Genomic DNA, 22153 nt, shown 5'->3' on the forward strand with positions numbered 1-22153 from the left:
TAATATTAATATTAACTTCATCTTTTAGAGTTTGTAGCCAACAAGGATCCAAGGAATTTGAAACGTTTTTCAAAATCGCGGTCTGTTTTTAATGATATTATTTCTCCATTGAATTATGTGACCGTTTCCCAAATATGACCACCAACATTTTTAATTCTCAAATTCTCGTTTTTTAATGTAACGTTTCTGCTCGTCTGTTCTAATTTTTACAGATCGAAAAGGTCTTTCCAACATAGTGTGTATTGTATTCACAAGATATAATAAACAACAGTATTTTCATAAACAAAATTATGGTAACTTTACAAAAATAGTGCATTTAAATTTAGTAATATAGTGACTGATATTGACATGACTTGTTTGGGTTACTTTACATTATATTTTCTAATAGACTAACGCTCATTCTAGTCATTTTTGAAATTCCAGCGGCTGAGATTTATATAGCTCTCAACAAAAAAATGTTTCCGCAAAAGTTTATAGTTGATTAATTAAACGTACATCGTTAAGGGTCCATATGAATTGCTGTGATGTAAAACGTTCATTAAATTTTCCCCCTGGGTAAAATTATAAAGTAGTTCTAAATTGTCCTCATTTATATTCCCGTGGTACGTCATAAATATAGGATATACTGTTATACCATTTGTGCTCTAAATCCTTAATATCCCTATCCTTATACGCATCCCTGAACAAAACTGTCTCTTCAAATGATGACATCCGACAAATCGCTAATAGACAATCCTTATATAGGTATAAATATAAATACAACGAACAATTATAAGAATGTTCTCAGTATTCCACTCTTATTTTTCCTAACAAAAAGGTTTATTGTTGAAAAATATTGTCTCCCATTATTGCAACTGAAAAAAAAGATTATTTTATTAACTTGAATATTAACATAACTTCACCATCTTCACACTAATTTGTAATGTGATCAAAGAATTTTTATGCCTCAACTTTTTATTAATAATCACAGCCCCACAAAAAAAAGGATCGGATCTGGTATTCAGACCCATGTATCCCATGTATTTCCCCGATGTATTCCACCCATGTATTTCCATGTATTTTTTTTTCCGCTGAATCCGAATCTGCCTGGAGTTTTCGGGAAAATTTAAAAAACAGGCCAAAATTCACAAAAAACGTCATTTACGATCGACGAAAGTTATAAAAAATCAAATTATTCTACCAGCTCACTAAACGTATGATATTTCACTCGTTTAATTCCAATTTATCATCATAGAATCAGACAAGCTGGTCCAATTTCATTCAAAAACAGAAATACCATTTTCATGGCATAATTCGTGTTGCAGAGTTCTGGATCCATCTTTTTATCCACCCACCCATTTATGAATTCATACATCTTTCTATTCAGTCGTTTATGCATGAATACGAATATTTATTCATCCACCTGTACAACCTATAATACCCACCCATCCACCCATCTATACATCTACTTTTTGTACTGAGAGATGAGATAACAGCCTAGAAAATTGAGAATGTAATAAAACTTGTAGAATACTCTACTTTCTAAACAAAAGAAAACGATATCTACAAATCATTCATTTTGATCTATTTTCTGTTTTTGAATGAAATTGGACCAGCTTGTCTGACTCTATGATGATAAATTGGAATTAAACGAGCGAAAAATCATACGTCTAGTGAGCTGGTAGAATAATTTGATTTTCCATAACTTTCGTCGATCGTAAATGACGTTTTTTGTGAATTTTGACCTGTTTTTTGAATTTTCCCGAAAACTCTGAAAGCAGATTCGGATTCAGCGGAAAAAAAATACATGGAAATACATGGGTCTGAATACCAGATCCGATCCTTTTTTTTGTGGGGCTGTGAATTGTTATGAAATACGTTTTATATTTTCTAAAATACATAATACATATTCTGAAATTCAAGTGATTTAACTGAACTTTTTGTTGTACCTACTATAATTTTTGACATTCCTTCGTTTTCAGGAGAAAGTAATTCTAACTAAAAATGTCATGAAGTGCATTTTTATACAAAATATTAATATGTACTATAAAAGTGTACAAATTATGATCATATTATTCCACATACTAATATCTTCTATCTTTTTTTTGTATTTTTATTAATATATACTTAAATGTTTAATTGTTCTAATTTTCTACTTTGATCAACGCGTTAAAGTGTATTGAATAATTTCGTCGTAATAGCAGAACTTTCTTTAATAGTCAAACCCTCAAATACGTATTTTCCTTTACAGCATACAGACAGTGCCAAACCGATGATTTTCATTGTGGGACCAAACCAGCCGACCCTTGTATTCCAAAAGAAAAGAAATGTGATGGATATTTGGATTGCCGGTCAGGAAAAGATGAACAGAACTGCCCAACGGGAGTCGCATGTCGTCTAGATCAGTTCAGATGCAGTAATGGAAATCGTTGTATCGAATCTTCTCAAAAATGCGATCACAAAAACGACTGCGGAGATAACTCAGATGAGCAAGGATGCAGTAAGTTCTTTTTAGTCATATAATTGATTAGTTAGGTACTGGAAACTTTAAGCAAGTTTATACAGATGGTTTAAATTCGATAGTGGAAACCAAAAAAACGTAACTAACTTAATTTTTAATATAACTGTTTAATTATATAACTAATTACAGCTCATGATTAAACTGAAACTTAGGGTCGATTTCGGTTTGTCAAAAGAAAATTAAACTAGATTTAATTAAATCCCTTAGCAACAGCTAACTAATCAAAAGCCATACCTTAGCAACCAAACACGATTTAGTTAAATTTTACTTAATAAATTGGACGTTAAACCACTTAAAAGATTGCTGAAACTTTTGTTAAAAGTAACTTTTAAATTAACGTTGGGATTGCTAGAACGATATTACAGGTCAGAACACTACAGTTGACTCTCTACCATCTGTTTTATGTAAGTTGTCACAGTAATTTTCAGCTTTCATGCATCAACTTTATTCATTTTACTTAATATCATTATTCCTAAATAAAATATTCTATTTGAAAATTTGTAATCTCCCTTGCATATACATCAATTAAGGTACCGTCCATTCCGTCGTTTGGTATGGTACAATTCCTGTTGACTTCTTGTCGAACTTCCCCCAGAATACTAATGTTTGGAATAGCACAACTAAAAGGACTCATTATATATTGTTTTTAATCTCAAAAAATAGGTCAAAATAGCAAAAACTGGAGCTTATGATGAAAAACTGTGTAGCCGATTTTAGGAGGAAATAGAACTCCTATTTGGATTACTTCAAAAATTGAGAAAACGGAATTCTTGAAATTTACACCAAAAGAGACTATGTTTCAGGATTTTTAAAAAACATAACCGCCTTGTTTGTATTGATTATTTAAATATCTGATGATGTCACTTAAATAATATGCAACGACGCTTCATATTAATTTCCATACTAAACCAGACGTCCGAGATTTTGTTTGATGTTGGAAGTTACAAATTCAATGCTGATATTGTTTCTAACAGGATATCCGCTTAGTGGAAACTTAACGCTACAATATTGGCAACATAGAGTAGAAACACAAAATTCTGCAATAATGGATAACAAAAATTTCTAATAAACAAAACTATTCTACAAGGTCCTTAACTTAAAACTCCCTAAGCCTATATCACCTATAATTTTTAAAATATAACTAACGTAATCGAGATTTTAATGTGTGTGTATACAGGGGGGTCTGAATTTTATGCAGGAAACTTGGAGGGCAGATAGATCTCTTCAAAATAATATGTGTTTCCTTATAAACCATAGGTCTGGAACGGCCCCGTTTTGGAGATACAGGGTGTTGAAGTTGTTAAAAAAAATTGATTTTTTGTTTATATCAGAAATCTATTAATTGATCTCAATAAAATTTGGTACAGATAATCTATGATAGTAGGCCTTGCATTCCCTAATATGAGCTCTAAAGGTACAACCAGTGGTGTACAACTGGGCAAGGGTCATCTCCTTTTTTATAAAAAAAACCTACGCCACTCCATTTTTACGAGTTATTGTAACGGATTTATATTCTAATGCACAAAATACGTAAAAAGGTAACTTGCATTTTTTCCGTATAAGTTTCGCCATTTTCAAGTTATTGGACAGTTTGTGGACCTTTCTTCTTGCCACCCCGTCTAAATTCCCAGTCATTTCTAAATTTTCTAGAAAACCATCTATTTGAATTATTATTATGTTCCATTAAATATACGACAAAATAGCTGGATACAATGAATGGTGCTCCTGCGCATTCTGGAAGAATGGCTTAATGAAAATTATATGGAGCGATGGGGTAGAAGACCAAGTGCCAATGTCAACCATAATGGTGCAGAGGGTCCAGTGTCTTGGCCAGCCAGATTGCCACATCTAAACACCCTGGATTTCTATGTTTGGGGTTATTTGAAAAGTAAAGTTTATTCTACTCCAACAGATACAAGACCACAACTACTGCAACGAATAGAAGACGGGTGTAATGAATTAAAAGAAAACCACCACATGATATTAGCTTCAATTAATTCCATTACTAGAAGATATCCGAAATGTATCTATCTGGGTGGTTCGCATTTTGAACAATTGTAAATACGTAACGGTTAATTTTGTACGTAATGGTTAATTTTGTGTCTTGTTTAGTTGCTGTGGCTTGGTAAATATATTTTCATTATTATTTTGATTGAAATTGTTCTTATTTGTGAAGAGTATTAGACCTCCAGGGAAAACTAAAACACGCTAATTGCACTTACTTTAAGTATAAACATAAATATTCTTGTAATATTATGGTTAGAAGTGTCTACCACAAGGGGACTGTATTGGTATGAATAACTTATGGAGAACAGCGAATCTTAGGGAAAAAATTAGTCACCTTTTTTACGTATTTTATGCATTAGAATATAAATCAGTTACCTGACTTGTAAAAAATGCAGTGGCATGGGTTTTTTTGTAAAAAAGATTTGACCCCTGTACACCACTGGTTGAACCATTAAAGCTCATATGTAATGTAATGCCTACTATCATACATTATCTGCATTATCTGTACCAAATTGTATTGAGATCGGTTAATAGATTCAGGAGATATAAACAAAAAATCATTTTTATTAACAACTTCAACACCCTGTATCTCTAAAACGGGGCTGCTCCAGACCAATATTTATAAGGCAAACACATATTATTTTAAAGAAATCTATCTGCCTTTGAAGTTTCCTGCATAAAATTCGAACCACTCTGTATATTTTAACCTTCGAACTGTTTAGTTAAAAAAATAAGTGATTGAACAAAATGACGGCTGTTGAAAGCTAATTTTTCCGGAAAATTGTGGTGGTGTTGAATAGGTCATGAAATAAGCTTCAGTTTGATATACGAGTCGATAAATTTAGTGGTTATACAAGATGTTTAAAATTGGACAAGAATATAACACTGCTACCTTCAAAATTGTCAAAAATAAACGAGATGGTTAAATTATAGCAAAATTTACTAATTTAGTGAGTATTATGTTGAAAAATATGTTTCCCCACTAAACATTTTTCAGTTTCTGACATGTTTCAGAAATGTTTCCATTTTTCTTGAAACGTTTCATAAAAAATCCATGCAACGTTCTGGTAACGTTCTAGAAGCCCAAGATGTCCACCCCAAAATACATTTCCAATGAAACGTTTCAAAAAATTGGTTTCAGTAATTCTTTTTATGTTCCATTTATGCCCTCGATAGTTTTGTTTTACGTTTCAGTATATTTTCAAAAATGTTTGAGTAACATAATAATTTTATTACCATATTGTTCTCATAATGCTCTCAACTTTAGATAATTTTCATTTCAAAAGCGTTTTTGAAATAGTATAAATAGTGTGAGTATTTTTTTAAATATCTCTAATACTCTTTTGTAATATTTTTATTTGTATTGTGAATGACTTAATTCGAACTAAAATAAGTTACATTGGATATTAAAAAAAAAAAAAAATATGCGCTTCTAGTTTGGGGATGCGGCAACTTTGACCAAGGATTTCTATCTTTTTGAGAAGACATTGAAAAATGTTTCTAATAGGATTACGAATTTTGCCATTCATCGTACAAATAAAAATGTCACAAAACAATATCAGAAGCATTTAAAAAAGCTACACATTTTATATTGTTCAAATACGCTTCTGAAATGGAAATTTTCTAATGTTGAGACCATCATGAATATGGTAACAATGACGAACTGATAATTAGAAAAAGTTAGTTATGATTATGAATCTTGAAATGGTAGGTACATGAAAAACAAATAACATTACTGAAAAATAATATAAAGTTATAATTTCTTCTACGCATGGTCAATATTACATATATCCTTTTAATAATAATAAATTATACAGCAGAAATAAGGATACAAAATGATATCTTGACAAAGTAAATATCTGTAGGTATACCTAAACTCTTTTATTTAAGCATGCCTATACACATAAACAAATATAAACATTTGTACAAAATATAAAATAAATGACGTCTATTTCACTTGATTCATCCATATTTCAAATAGTTCTCACTGACTAAGTAGTTGCTCTTCAAATTTATATCGAAACGTATAGTTGCTGTTCCATTTTCTTAGTTCTTGTCCCTTGTCCTCTTGTCTGTAACAGGTAGTGGGTATAACTATATTTAGGTAGATGTGATGCAAAATTGGAAATCTCTACACATATTATTTTAAGCATTTTGCATCAATATTCATTATTTTATATGCACCTTACAATAACCACAACTGCACACACTACAAATTATCACATAAAATAGCGTCAAAGTAAAGATGAAGAACAAGGAAACCAAGCAAACTAGTAAACCGCAAACCTAACCTAACATAATACGAATTGAAACGACACACGGGAAACAAAAAAAATAAACTCGGGCTGTTACGCGCAGTCTACGCAAGTCACGAACATACATTTTTTCTAGACTTGTGTTATAAATATGCTACCTCATTTTTTTTTTTTCTAATTATGTCTTTGTATAACAAAGGCAAATGAACTAACGCTTGAGAATCCGATTGAGAGCAAAATTTAACTAATGCCGAATGTTCCATAAGATAAGCAAAAATCGAAAGGGAATGTTCCGAGTAATGTTTCAAACTCTCTTCAATTGTAACGTTTCGGCTATGTTTCACTAAATAAGTTTTCAAGTGCTACATTTCTGTAATGAAACAGAAACGTTTCTAGTTAATGTCTCAAATGTTTAGTAAAACATCTCATTTGCAACGTTTCATTTACGTTTCGTATTTAGTGGGTCTGAATATGTACATTTTTTGTAAATATGTATACTGCCATTTCCATTTTTAAAAAATTGAGTACCTACTCTTTGTGGTATCTTGAAAATTATAGGAGATACAGAAGGTTTGGGGAGTTTTAAATGATATAGTCTATATAGTAGGTACATATTATTTATTAGTTAATTTGCTACAAAGAAAAAAAACATTTTCAGACAACAAATATTATACAAGGTTTGGGGAAAAATGCTCGCTAATAAAAAGTTGAGTGCACCAATCAAATTGCCAAATGTGCCATAATGCAATTAAATCAACATAACAGATTAATACAAAAACATGTAGTGTTTCCATTTAAAAAAATAATTAAAAAATTAAAATTCTATAAAATAAATATGGTGGAGCTATGGCAAAAACATTTTTTATGATTTTTATGAGACTATATTACATATATTGCACCTCAAATTAAACAGTACTTGAAATATTTCATCCTTTAGATTTAAAAACCTCCACCCCCGTCTCAATCAATTATAATGTTGCAATGTTTTATCACTCACTATAGGAAACATTCCATAATTTGAGATGTACAAATATTCACAGAATGTTCACAATCATTATAAATTATAAAAAAAGTACTGAAGTAAGTAATTTTTTCTAGACTTTCCAATCTGCCATGGAGTACAATTTAGATGTTCTAATGCCCTTTGTATTCCTGGGGCTTTTCACTGTGATGGATATCAAGATTGCGCAGATGGGTCTGATGAGGTGAATTGCACTGCGATCGCATGCCCAGAGAATAAGTTTTTGTGTCCAAGTGGAAACGGACCTGGTATACACAAATGCATTGCTAAAAACAAACTCTGTGATGGAAAAAAAGACTGTGAAGATAATGCCGATGAAGAGATAGCATGCTGTAAGTAATTTTGATCACTTGTGTTATAGTATACAATAAAAGTGTGTTAGTTGTCTTTAAGAATTTCTGCTATTGCAATACATTTCTATTTTTTAGCGAAACTATCGTGTCCTTCTCTCGGTTGCGAATACAAATGCCAAGCTTCTTTAACCGGAGGAACTTGCTATTGTCCGGATGGAAAAACATTAGCTCCAGACAACCGAACCTGTGCTGACAGAAACGAATGTAATGAATGGGGATTCTGCGATCAGCTCTGTACAAATACTGCTGGAAGTTACAGTTGTGCCTGTGCCCCGGGATATATTCTCGACAAGAACAGATGTAGAGCTCAAAACAGTTCCTCACTTCTTTTGTATTTTGCACATGAGAAATCAATTTTTAGCATGAATCCGGCTGGTAATAACGTTAAAATTGTTGTTAATACTACAGGTGCAAGTGGACTTGATTTCCATTACGGTTTAAATCTACTCTATTGGTCGGATGTCAAAACTAAAAGGGTATGTATCATAAATGTTGTTAAATTAGAATTTTTCCGTCATATTGAGATTTTTTTGAGAATCTTTAGATATCGTGAATTTAACATTTAAAAAACTCACCATTTTACAGAAACAAAATAATTTTTTCTATTGAAACCTCTAATAAATATTAAATTGAATAAAGTAAATTTATTACAAAAATAATATAAAATATTTTTAAGATAAATAAATATGTTTTTCTTCAGATCCATTCACAACCATTATATGGAAACAACACCTTCGCAAAACCAGATGTGGACATTGCCCTCCTTGGAACATGGCTACCAGTCGCTATAGCAGTAGACTGGATAGGAAATAAATTGTACGTTGCCGATTCTGTTGGACAAAAAATAGATATTTTTGAGTTGCAAGAACGAGGCCACGCCATTGTGTTGGGTTCAAATTTAACGAACCCTTCTGATATAGCTTTAGATCCAACTATCGGTTATATGTTTGTCGCAGACAGTTCACAGGTACTTAGAGCTAATATGGACGGAACGAATACGGTATCTATAGTATCCGAGGCGGCATATAAAGCTTCTGGAATTGCCATCGACATTATAGCAAGACGAGTGTACTGGTGCGACTCTCTACTCGACTATATAGAAACGGTAGATTATGACGGGAAAAACAGATTTTTAGTTGTGCGAGGTCAGCCTGTGCCTAGCCCTGCGAGACTGGCTCTGTTCGAAAGTCGGGTTTACTGGACCGATGGAACAAAACAGGGTGTTATGTCTGTTGATAAATATGAGACGAGCACTATTCATTCCATATATCGAATGCGCGATATCAGAGACCCAAAGGCTATCAAAACGGTGCATCCGTTAACTCAGCCATATGTAAGCAACCCTTGTGGACATAATAATGGCGGTTGCCAGCACATGTGTGTAATAACCAACACGGGTTCAGTTCTCGGATTCCGATGTGCCTGCAATATCGGTTATCGATTAAGAGCAGATGAAAGAAATTGTGATTTAGTTACGGACTTCCTAATGTATTCTCAACAGAGATTTATTAAGGGGAAGATTTTAGATCCTGTGATTGATGGATTTAGTGATGCTATGCTTCCCGTAGTTTCGCGAAGAGCAAGATTTGTAGGTCTCGACTTTGACGCTTTTGATCAGCACATATATTACTCTGATGTACTTCAAGATGTCATTTATCGAGTACACCGAAATGGCACATCTAAAGAAATAGTTTTAGCTTCTCAAAACGAAGGAGTAGAGGGTTTGGCTGTAGACTGGGCAGCAAAAAATTTATACTATATAGACAGTCGCAAAGGAACCTTAAATGTCCTATCTACTCGCAATGTCACTTATAGAAGAACGTTATTAAAAAATCTCAAGAGACCGAGAGCGATTGTTGTTCATCCAAATAAGGGATACATATTTTTCTCAGAATGGGACAGGCCGGCAAACATTTCCAGAGCTCTAAGCGATGGCACAAATTTAACAGTTTTTAAAAATCTTACGCTTGGCTGGCCAAACGGATTGTCGATAGATTTTACAAGTGATCAGCTTTATTGGTGCGACGCTCTCCTGGATCATGTTCAACATTCGAATTTGGATGGCACTGATGTGAAGACCGTTAACTCCAGGCTTATAAGACATCCCTTCAGCATTGTAATTTATAATGATTTCATGTATATAACGGATTGGAGGTTAGATGCAATAATCAAACTTCATAAATTAACTGGAGACTCCGAAGAAATTTTAGTTAGGGAACCACAGACTAACAGACTGTACGGAGTGAAGGTAAGTTTCTTTTTATTAAATATTACAGCCGTTGTTAAACGTTCCATTTCAGATTTACAGTGAAATGGAACAATCCGTAAGTATAGGGCATCCTTGTTTCAACAATAACGGGGGATGTGAGAAACTATGCTTTGCCATTTCAAAAGAACATACGTCTGAACTTGAAGCTAAATGTGCTTGCCCATATGGTGAAACCTTAACGAATGACGGGAAAACATGTCAAGCGGATCCGAATCATGAGCCTCCCGTACAAGCTTGCACCAACAGCTGGGACTTTACTTGTAACAACCAACGCTGCATACCAAAGTCGTGGGTGTGCGACGGAGACGACGACTGCTTGGACAACAGCGACGAGGAACAAAACTGTACAAGTGAGATTAATTCCAGGTGATTAATACTTTATAAACTAACTTAAATTCTCTTTTTACAGAACCAACGTGTAATACAAATGAGTTTCAATGTAAATCGGGTCGATGTATTCCCATGACATTCAAATGCGACGCAGAAAACGACTGCGGTGATTTTAGTGACGAAACCGGTTGTGTGAACGTGACCTGCAGTGCCACTCAGTTTCATTGTGATAATGGTCGGTGTATACCTAATACCTGGAAATGCGATTCGGAGAATGATTGTGGAGACGGTTCGGATGAAGGGGACACTTGTGCTGAGAAAACATGTGCGTACTATCAGTTTACCTGCCCCAGAACTGGCCACTGCATACCTCAGAACTGGGTGTGTGATGGAGATGATGATTGCTTTGATAAACAGGATGAACAAGACTGTCCTCCGATTACTTGTCAACCGAATCAGTTTAAGTGCGCCGACTTGAGACAGTGTATTCAGGAAAGTTATAAATGCGATGGAATTCCAGACTGCAATGATGGAAGTGACGAATTAGGATGTCGTAAGTAATTTCCTATTATTAGCTCTAATATTTTTACTTTATTGTAAAGGCATTAAGCTAAATTCAGACATTCATTTTCTTTAAACTTATCAAATGAAATCAAGCAACATTATTTGATACCAGAAATCTAGATACCCATGCAAAAGATATCTAACCTCACAAACAAGATTCCCAACTGTTGACATTACAGGAAACGATTACTCTATTAGCTACATGCCCCAGTTAACATTGAATTACACCAACAATAGCTAGTAAACAGCCAGTAATAAATATTTATCCAAAATAACAGTTAAAAATTATGTCTAATTCAAACTATTTTAATTTAGTAAGTATTGGTCTGCCAAGGGTGATGTTAGAAGAACAGAAATACAAGATATTTCTTTCATAATTATTATACGACTTCTTTTATTAAGATTTTTTAGCAAAAATGTTTGAATTTGAATTAATAAATAAAGTAATGATTCTTTTGTCATAACCCTTTCTGATATATTTCTCATTTAGCGTCTATTGAACCAAATCAATGCAACTTTGAGAAACAGTTTCAATGCCAGTCATCGGGTATATGTATTCCTAAAACATGGCACTGCGATGGTACACCTGACTGCGATGACAGATCCGACGAGCCCGAATCTTGTGGCAACATCGATTGCCCTAACAACTTCTACAAATGTAACAGTACCAAGTGCATATTTAAGGTTTGTTTCTAACTTTTACTTTAAATTAATAGAACTGGAGATAATTATAGAATATATTTATAGGCGTATATTTGTGATGGTAAAGAAGATTGCGAAGATGGATCCGATGAAAGTTACATTCACGCTTGTGGAAGACCTCCGTTCAGATGTCCGGCGGGACAGTGGCAGTGCCCAAATGTGACAGAGCGATGTGTTAATTTAACGACCGTTTGCGATGGCAAACCAGACTGCCCTAATGGAGCGGATGAAGGACCAGATTGTGATTTTGATGAATGTCAACATCAGGGAGGGTTATGTTCTAATGGATGTAAACAAACTCCGCAGGTAAAAACAGAATGTACCATTAAGATTAATGACACCTACATAAAAACTAATTTGCGGTAACTACAAACTAATGTAATTCTTCTCCAATGATAGACTTGTAGCTTTTGCATGAACCGTAATAATTTTACCAAACCTCTATCTAGTAAATATCTAAGAACATTTGTCAGGAGAATCACCAGACATAAATCAGTTTCAAACTTATTACTTCTCACCAGTATGCCGTAAGTGAAACAATTGACAAAAGATTTTAGATATCTATCTATGTACATTTGAGTGTGAGTGAGATATAGTCTATAAAGTATATGTCATACTTCAATTGTTATTGCTATTTCAGTACTTGCTAGCATAGAGTTACCTATTAATTTGTAGGTACAGTAAAACCTCGATTACCCGGGCCGGCCGGGACCGAACTGTTGCTGGATAATCAAAAATACGATTGAAAAATATGTGTTTATAATTAGTTTCAACAACTCCAGCTGAATGGAACTGGGCACGTAAATTTTATCTTTAAGTTAAATTTCGCACGGGGCTTGCAACTTACCCCAAATTTTCCACGTCTTTTCCGTAGCAGAGGGCCCTCAGTCTTCAGTCCGTCCGGCAATGGGAACAGGATAAGAACAAAGTTGAGGCAGACTTAAATTAATTCTGGCAAACGGCAAAAGTATATTATATTGTTTTATCGGCACTAGTAAGCATCGTTCAAGCGTTAAAACCGACCAGAGACCCATACTTCACTCTCTCTCTTTTATGTGTATTAGTCGCAAGTCTATTTCGTGCAATTAAAACAAAAAATAGTAACAAAAATGAACAGAAAAGCGGGTTATTTTGAATGCAATTATTTACTAAACTAAGGCTAAAATTAATTATATGAAATGACTAATTTAAAGAATACTGAACAACGGTTAATCGAAATAACGTCCAAACTCACCAATTTTGCAAAAAATATGAACTTTATTATTACACCTACCTATTACATACATGTAGGTAAATAATATGTATGCGATAAACAAGCAGAGACCCATCTTTTTTTTGTTTCTGAGCGCTTTTTTCGCCCCGCCACGGATAATCGGAGTTCTACTGTACAAACAAATAAAATGTTGTTATACCATAATATTATCAGAAACAAACATCAAACTTGTGAAATTTTCACCTCTATCGGTAATGTGGCCTGCAGTAACAGTAATTGGTAAATTTTGTTGAATAGAATAATTTTTAATGTGTAGCTATTTTGCAAGGAATATTTTCTGTTGAATGCATTCCAACAGGTTTGATTTATTGTTATTAATATGAATAATATGAATAATCTGCGATGTGTCATGATTTTGGATGTAGGGCAACCACTAAAAATTTCAAAAATACCTTCATAAAAAGATAATCTTTTTTTCGAACTCTTTGCTTTGGGTATAAACATTGTTTTGAACACTGAATATACACTCTATACACTTGATGACTTAAGCTCATTTGATTTTTGAGCTAAATAATCCAACAAAATATGTTAATTTACTACCAATATTTTTTTTCGCAAAATTCATATGTTTTTCGTATCTTTTCATTGGTAATAATTTGTCACTAATAGCAACAAATGCTTCTTTAATATCGGTTGAACTGTTTTCTTCGTCACTTTAACTGCTTCTCATCTTTAAATGACTTACGAGACTTGTAAAAATATGTATCAAATATCAAAGACTTTTGCTATTGTGTCACTTTACCAAGGCTTCCTTTCTGATCTAGATCAGCAACGATGCACTCTCCAAGCTAAAAAGTAATTGGAAACAAACATTTTCTAGAACGGGAAGAAAAACATAATGAATAAGTAAAAACATCATTTATCATATTTGATAAATATAATTGTAAAAAATGGTCACGCATAATTCCTGTATTTAAACCTATCTCCAGCTTTGTGTAATTATAATATTTTGCGGATATACCCATGTTTAGGAAACACAAAATTGTATTAAAGTAACTTGATTTAAATTACCTAGTTCATTTCTATCCAAGGAAACTATTTTTGAAATATGGTCCCTTCACTCCGGACACCCTGTACACGCATACATAAAGAAGAAATAGATATATTTATATATTTTGTTGTTAGGGCCCACTATGCTTATGTCCAAAAGGTGAAACGTTAAGAGCAGATGGAACCAACTGTGAAGATCTCAACGAATGTGACCCACCTGGTATTTGTTCGCAAAATTGCATCAATACGAAAGGCTCCTACTTCTGCAGTTGCGTACCCGGATATATTCTAGAACCTAATAAACATTCCTGCAAAGCTTACAGTAAGTTGATCATTAGCTATGATCTAAGTTCACTTATTCATTGCCTTGTTGTTATAGATCACTCTTCGGCATTTTTAATTATATCGAACCGACATTCAATTCTGGTGGCGGACCTAAAAGACCAAGGGTTGGAAAGAGTGCCAATTATCGTCGAAAACGTTGTGGCGACAGCTTCCAACATGCATACAGGAACAATATTCTGGTCCGATATGAAGTTAAAAAAAATTTCTAAACTGGACAGGGGCAGTGAACCCGTGGAAATAATATCTAATGGTTTGGATTTAGTGGAAGGTCTGGCGTACGATTGGATAGGAAAAAATATTTACTGGTTAGATTCTAAGTTAAACACAATCGAAGTTGCAAAAGAAAATGGATCTAACCGAATAGTGTTGGTAAGGGAAAATATAACCCAACCTCGTGGAATGTGCTTAGATCCCAGTCCCGGGTAAGAACATATGTTTTTATCACTCTGCTTCATATTTATCATTGTTTTCTTTGGTTTTAGAACAAGATGGCTCTTTTGGACGGATTGGGGCGAAAACCCTCGTATCGAACGTATTGGAATGGATGGAACAAATCGTTCGACTATAATAAATACCAAAATATACTGGCCTAATGGTTTAACACTGGATACAGCCACCCAAAGGGTTTACTTTGCCGACTCTAAACTCGATTTCATAGACTTCTGCTACTATAACGGCAGTGGGCGCCAACAAGTCTTAGCTGGTAGTCACTACCTCCTTCATCCCCATTCCCTTACATTGTTCGAAGACACCCTCTACTGGACAGATAGACAACTGAACAGAGTATTGTCAGCTCACAAGTATAAAGGCAACAACCAAACTGTCGTGTCGCATTTGATTTCCCAACCGTTGAGCATACACGTGCACCATCCTTCACTGCAACCCATAACGGAAAATCCCTGTTCGTTAGCACCTTGTGAACACATCTGCCTTTTGTCTCCAAGCAGTAGCACTGGTTACACTTGTAAGTGCAAGGCAGGTTTTAAATTGAACTCGGACTCTAGGTGCATCGAGGAAGACACAGCTTTCCTGATGTTAATGAGAGGGTCTCAAATAGTCGATGTTCCGTTAACACCTGGAGACAGCTCTGTCGGTTCTATCACGCCAATTGTGGGCATTGAAAATGGCATACAAATCGACTATGATAGGAAAAATAATCTAATATTCTGGGTGGAAAGTAAGGACGACCAGGGAGAAAATGTAAGTGACTTTTTAAAAAATGTATGTTTTGAATTTGAATTATCTTAATACCTATAAAATAGAGTAAATAAACATTACTATTATACAGGGTGTTTTTAAATGAAGAAGCAAAAATGGTACCAGTGAATGTAGAATCAGAAAATAAGAGGATTGAAGTAAAAATACCTTATATGAAAATTGCACCCTTAAAGGAGGGGATTGAAATTCAAATTTTAATTTTTTTCTTTAACGTGAGGAATTCTAGAGACATGAAACTTGGTATGAGCATCCTATTAATAAAGAGACAACTTTTCAATATTTGTTCGATCATTGGCGTATTTCATAAAGGAGTGAAACAGGCAACCTTGCAATATTTTATTAGAAATTCTTTATATGAGGCAAATTATTTATTTAAAAATATTTATTGGGAAGACTGATTTATTGTGCAACTTTTTTACATCTTGTAATTTTTCCGATAAAACCGAAAGTTTTCTATTAAAAAAATTAGATGCGTCATTGTTCACTAAAGAGATAATTGCGGAAATTTGTAAAAATAAAGTAGGCGGATGTCATAATAAATAAATTGTTATTTATCATATTAATAAATTGACACTTTTGTGAGGGTGCCGGAAGAAGGTGTAATGTCCGAACTGTTGAAACTGAGGAAGCTATACTTGAACATCTAGAACAAAACTGTGGTACAAGCACAAGACAGGTTTCCAGGCAACTGCAAGTGGATTTTTGTCAATGGTACATTAATATTTCCAGGCATGACTTAAATTTCCTAATGAATATACTTTTCACTGATGAAGCAAATTTTCCTAGAGTAGGTGCAGTAAACCTTCATAATGTTCATTCATGGTAGGAAGAAAATATTCATGAAATATTTGTTTCAAAATGTCAACATAATTTCAGTTTAAATGTTTGGATGGGAATTGTAGTAAATACTCTAGTAGGTCTTTTTATTCTTCCACACAGGCTTGGACTGGCCGAGTATCTTAGATTTTTTAACGAAAATCTTCCAAACATTACTTGAGGATGTACCCCTCGCTACACGTCAGGTGATGTGGTTGGTATAAGCACGATGGGGCGCCTGCACATGGTACACTTGCTGGTAGAGAATGGTTAAATTTAAATTATCCGAATCGCTGGATTGGTCGTGGTCGTGATGCCCCTGTTTGTTGGCCTGCACGTTCACCTGACCTAACGCCTGTGGATTTCTTTTTGTAGGGACACATAAAAAGTATTGTGTGTGCCACTCCCGTTGCCTCCTTAGAAGAACTACGCTTCAGAATATTTCACAGCAGATAACCTTCGCAATAACCAAGAACTGTTTGTGTGAGTTATAACTTCAACAGACGTATTAGGTTATGCTTGCAGCAAAATGAAAATTATTTCGAGAATATTCTTTAAATTTAATTTTGCATTTATAGTTTTTCGTTTGTATTAAATTTTATTTCAGATAAATAACTTTACCTAATACATGTCCTATAGTCTTAAGTTATCAAACATTTTTCATTAATTAATAGCAAATTATTCTTAATGTTATTATTAAATTACCAGCTTATTTACAGAAAGTGTCAATTTATTAATATGATAATTACTTCTCAATTACCCCTTTAGTGAACGATGACGCATCTAATTTTTTTATTAGAAAACTATCGGTTTTATCGAAAAATTACAAGAGGTAAAAAAGTTGCGCAATAAATCAGTCTTCCCAATAAATATTTTTAAATAAATAATTGGCTTCATATAAAAAATTTCTAATAAAATATTGCAATGGGGTTGACTGTTTCACTCCTTTATAAAATACGCCAATGATCGAACAAATATTGAAAAGTTGTCTCTTTATTAGTAGGAGGCTCAGACCAAGTTTCGTGTCTCTAGCATTCCTCATGTTAAAGAAAAAAATTAAAATGTGAATTTCAATCCCCTCCTTTAAGAGGGTATATCACCTCAGGGGTGCAACTTTCATATAAGGTATTTTTACTTCAATCCTCTTATTTTTGGCTCTACATTCACTAATACCATTTTTGGCACTTCATTTAAAAACAGCCTGTATAAGTTTAATTATGAATGTTTTAAACTTCAGTGTACAATGCTTTTAGTGTACCATATGGTCGACTCCATACAGCGGAGGAAACAAAACTCAACTCCTTGGAATCGACTCGGGAATTGTAGGCTCACCTTCTACGGTAGCGTTTGACTGGTTAGGAAGAAACTTATTTATAGGAAACCGTTTAGCCAGTAACTTGGAAGTCGTAAGAATTGACGGGAAAATCAAGCACAGAAGTATTATATTAGCCAACGATGGTAACAAAACTTCAGTTGCCAAACCAAAGTCCATTTGTTTAGACCCAACCGATGGAAAATTGTATTGGACTGATGATGGTGGTTACGGAGTACCCCAGAAAATCGGTAAAGTCAATATGGACGGGTCTAACCCAATCATACTTGTGGATGATATTGAAAGACCAGATGCATTAACAATTGATATCGACAGTAAAACTCTGTACTACAGTATGCAATTTCCACCTCTCATAGGGACCATTGACGTATATGGAAATAAAAGAACTACTCTCTTAACGGAAGCTAATCACATAAACATGCCAAAAGCCTTAGGAGTTATTGGCAATCGCCTGTTCTATCTGGACCCCAGCTATGAAAAATTGGTACAAGTAGCTCTTCCCTCAGGTGGAAGTCCTAGAGCTATTCTAGAAAACGAACCAGATTTAAAAACATTCACCATCTTCAAGAAAAGACCTCTTGGTGACCATCCCTGTTTACAAAATAACGGCGGATGTGAACACCTTTGTATACCCGCAGAAGGCAGGTCTCGAACTTGTGCTTGTAGTATCGGTTACAAAAAGGACGACAACAGTTGCTCCCCATACAAAACATTTGCCGTTGTGACGCAACTGGATATGACCAGAGGTTACAGTTTGAAAGACAGCTCGGAGGCTATGGTTCCCATAACGGGAACCGGCCATCACATCTTGCACGTAGATGTGCACTATGCCGAAAATTGGATATACTGGGTGGAATTTAACCGGGGTGTGTGGAACGGTATATTCAGAGTACGACCGAATGGCACAGAATTACAACACATTATAAAAGACGGCATAGGAAGCAATGGAATTCGTGGTTTAACTATCGATTGGGTAGCTGGTAACATGTATTTTACAAACGTATTCCCACATGAAAATTACGTAGAAGTATGTTGGTTAGACGGAACCAACAGAAAAGTTATTGTCAAAACAACCTCTGATGCCCCTAGAGAACTAGCTGTAAATCCAATAAAACGAATTCTTTACTGGATCGATTACGGGCAATACCCCAGGATAGGAAAAGCTAACCTCGACGGATCCGACTGGCGGCCAATAGTCACATCCGGTATAAGCAATCCGAGAGATTTAACAATTGACATGAACACTCACGATGTGTACTGGGTCGACTCGAAGTTAGACATGATTCAAAAAATATCTTTCAGCGGTGCTCATAGACAAGTTATTCGTCGCAATCTGCCAAATCCGATGGGCATAGCAGTGTACAAGTCTGACGTCTATTGGGTCGATCGTAACTTAAAAGTTGTATTTAAAGCATCGAAATTGCCAGGAAACACCTCTCTACCGACACGCGTTAGAACAAATTTGGATAAATTAAGAGATATAGCAATCTTTGATATCACTAATCAGCCAACAGATGACACGAATCCGTGCAGAAAATATGGAAGCAGTCCTTGCAAGCAACTCTGCTTCGCTTTCCCCGTAGGTCTAGGGGCAGATCAAGGACCTTCGTTTAGGTGTGATTGCGCGATAGGAAACATCTCCAAGAATGGTCACGATTGTGAATTCGTAAATGAATATCTAATTTTCTCGACTAGAACAGAAGTAAGGGCCATTAATTTAGATCCACATTCCACAAATGTTCCCTTCAGCCCTATAGGAAATCTAACCAATGTGGTAGGAATCGATTTTGACTATAAACACCAGAACATATTCTTTACTCAAATTAGACCGTGGGCACGTATAGCTCAAATGCCTGCCACTTCCCCGGATGGTAAGTCTATTATTAACATAAAAAACAAAGGTATTAACCCTGAAGGCATTGCGTATGACTGGACCCAGCAGAAGGTATATTGGACCGATTCTTCAAACCACAGTATTTACTCAATGAATTTAGACGGAACGGATCTAGTTATGATTGCAAGAGTAGAAAGGCCAAGAGCCATCGTGATCGATCCGTGTAACGGTACCCTATTTTACACCGACTGGGGCAAGTTTGGAACTTCGGGAAAAATTTTAAGGACAACTATGGCCGGGTCATTAAAGAAAGTGATAATAGACAAGAATTTAGCACAACCCTCAGGCTTGGCTATAGACTATGACGATAAAATGTTGTATTGGACGGATGCCGTTCGGGAAAAAATCGAAAGATCAGATTTCAACGGAAAAAATAGAGAAGTCTTGATAACGGCTACTATTTATCCATTTTCGATAACAGTATTTGGAAATTACATGTACTGGACTGATTTACAACTAAAGGGTGTTTACAGAGCGGAGAAACATACGGGTGCGAACATGATTGAAATGGTCAAGAGACTGGAAGACAGTCCAAGAGATATTCAGGTCTACTCAGAGAAACGTCAAAGGTGTTCCGTAAATCCTTGCAATATCAATAATGGTGGATGTGCTCAGAGTTGCCATCCGGGGCCAAATGATACCGCCGAATGTAAATGCGATGAAAATACGAAGCTGGTTAACGAAGGTAGAATGTGCGTAAACAAAAATTTAAGTTGTGATTCCAGCAAATTTTACTGCGGTAATGGTAGATGTATTTCAAGAATGTGGGCTTGTGATGGAGAAGATGATTGTGGGGATAACAGTGATGAAGACACAAAGTATTGCTGTAAGTTGTCTTTACTTGATTTATGTAATAAAATAAATGTAATATTTTCTCTTTAGCTTTCCATTCGTGTTCTACAAATGAATTCCGTTGCGCTAATGGCAGATGCATATTCAAATCCTGGAAATGCGACCATGAAAACGATTGCAAAGATGGGTCGGATGAAACGGATTGTCAGTACCCACCTTGTGAAGAAGGAGAATTTACATGTGCCAATCACAGATGCATACCAATGGCTCAGGTACAGTTTTAAAAAAAAAACCTTCAATTTGACTACTTTACGAAGGAAATATTTTTAAAATAATTTACTGATTTCGTAGGTTTGTAATGGAGTAAACGATTGTAAGGACAACATAACCTCTGATGAAACGCATGAAAGATGTCCTCAAAACACGACGTGCCCCACTAATCACTTGAAATGTGAAAAAACAAATATATGCGTTGAACCTTATTGGCTTTGCGATGGAGACAATGATTGTGGTGATAACTCTGATGAAAATCCGTTACACTGTGCTCAAAGAACTTGCCCGCAGAGCAGCTTCAGATGTTCAAATCACCGTTGTATACCTGCGACATGGTGAGTAATAAGTAACAAGCCGGGATTCCTTTTGTACCCCACAGACATAGAGAGCTATTTCATTCAACAACATTTTTCTATCCAATAGGTATTGTGATGGAGATGATGACTGTGGGGATGGAGCTGACGAACCACCAGAATACTGTAAAAGTGATGGCCGCACTTGTTTTGGAGACCTGTTCACTTGTGACAATGGAAACTGTGTACCGAGGATTTATATTTGTGACGGTGACAATGACTGTTTGGATAACAGCGATGAAGATAGTCGACATGAATGCAGTAAGCATAATATTTAAATCATTATACTAATAAGATTTATTTTATGATTAACGAAGTGCTCAACTTATATTTAACTTATGCAAATATGCAGTCATTTAGATAATAGGTACTGAATAAATTTTTGCAAAATTAAAAATATAGACGATGTTTCGATTTATGGTATACAGGTCATTAAGTAAAAAAAAAAAAAACAAATGAAGTTTAAAAGTGTTTTTTAGATAAATTGTGTGAATGCACATATTTGGAAATTGTAATTTTCTTAAAATTGCAAACATAAGTCTTTTATGACATTTTTATTTTTTTAAATACCAATTTGTGAAAAATTTTATGCCAATTTTTAAATTATTGTATTAGCAACTTCTGTGTGGATGACGTATAACCTATAAAATATATGTCATATGTCACATTTTTTAAATGTCATTGCTACTTAATGCCTACTGGCACAAAATGTCCTACTAACATTAGTAGGTGCCACAAAATCATTGTATCAATCTGCTTCATGTCGTCATGTCGAATCTCCTTTTTCTGGCCTTTTCGCCTTCGTTTGAGAAGCAACACATCCATTACTGTAAGTTCTGTTTGTTACTCAATATATTTATGGAGG

General features: G+C 34.7%; 1 protein-coding gene across 1 annotated transcript in view; it reads left to right on the forward strand.

Moving 5' to 3' along the window:
* The window catches only part of LOC108912982 (low-density lipoprotein receptor-related protein 2), a 254725-nt gene that overhangs the window by 219564 nt on the left and 13008 nt on the right, over positions 1-22153 (forward strand). Inside the window, exons 4-18 of the mRNA XM_018718419.2 lie at positions 2231-2479; positions 7861-8115; positions 8212-8612; positions 8837-10384; positions 10437-10755; positions 10815-11288; positions 11790-11983; positions 12047-12307; positions 14400-14586; positions 14644-15031; positions 15092-15809; positions 17897-20696; positions 20753-20934; positions 21014-21270; positions 21359-21549. Coding sequence (XP_018573935.1) covers positions 2231-2479; positions 7861-8115; positions 8212-8612; positions 8837-10384; positions 10437-10755; positions 10815-11288; positions 11790-11983; positions 12047-12307; positions 14400-14586; positions 14644-15031; positions 15092-15809; positions 17897-20696; positions 20753-20934; positions 21014-21270; positions 21359-21549 — 8424 coding nt within the window. The remainder of the gene's footprint in view (positions 1-2230; positions 2480-7860; positions 8116-8211; positions 8613-8836; positions 10385-10436; positions 10756-10814; positions 11289-11789; positions 11984-12046; positions 12308-14399; positions 14587-14643; positions 15032-15091; positions 15810-17896; positions 20697-20752; positions 20935-21013; positions 21271-21358; positions 21550-22153) is intronic.

This window comes from Anoplophora glabripennis, unplaced genomic scaffold, assembly GCF_000390285.2.
Source record: "Anoplophora glabripennis isolate ALB-LARVAE unplaced genomic scaffold, Agla_2.0 scaffold253, whole genome shotgun sequence".
In the NCBI taxonomy this organism is placed as follows: Eukaryota; Metazoa; Arthropoda; class Insecta; order Coleoptera; family Cerambycidae; genus Anoplophora; species Anoplophora glabripennis.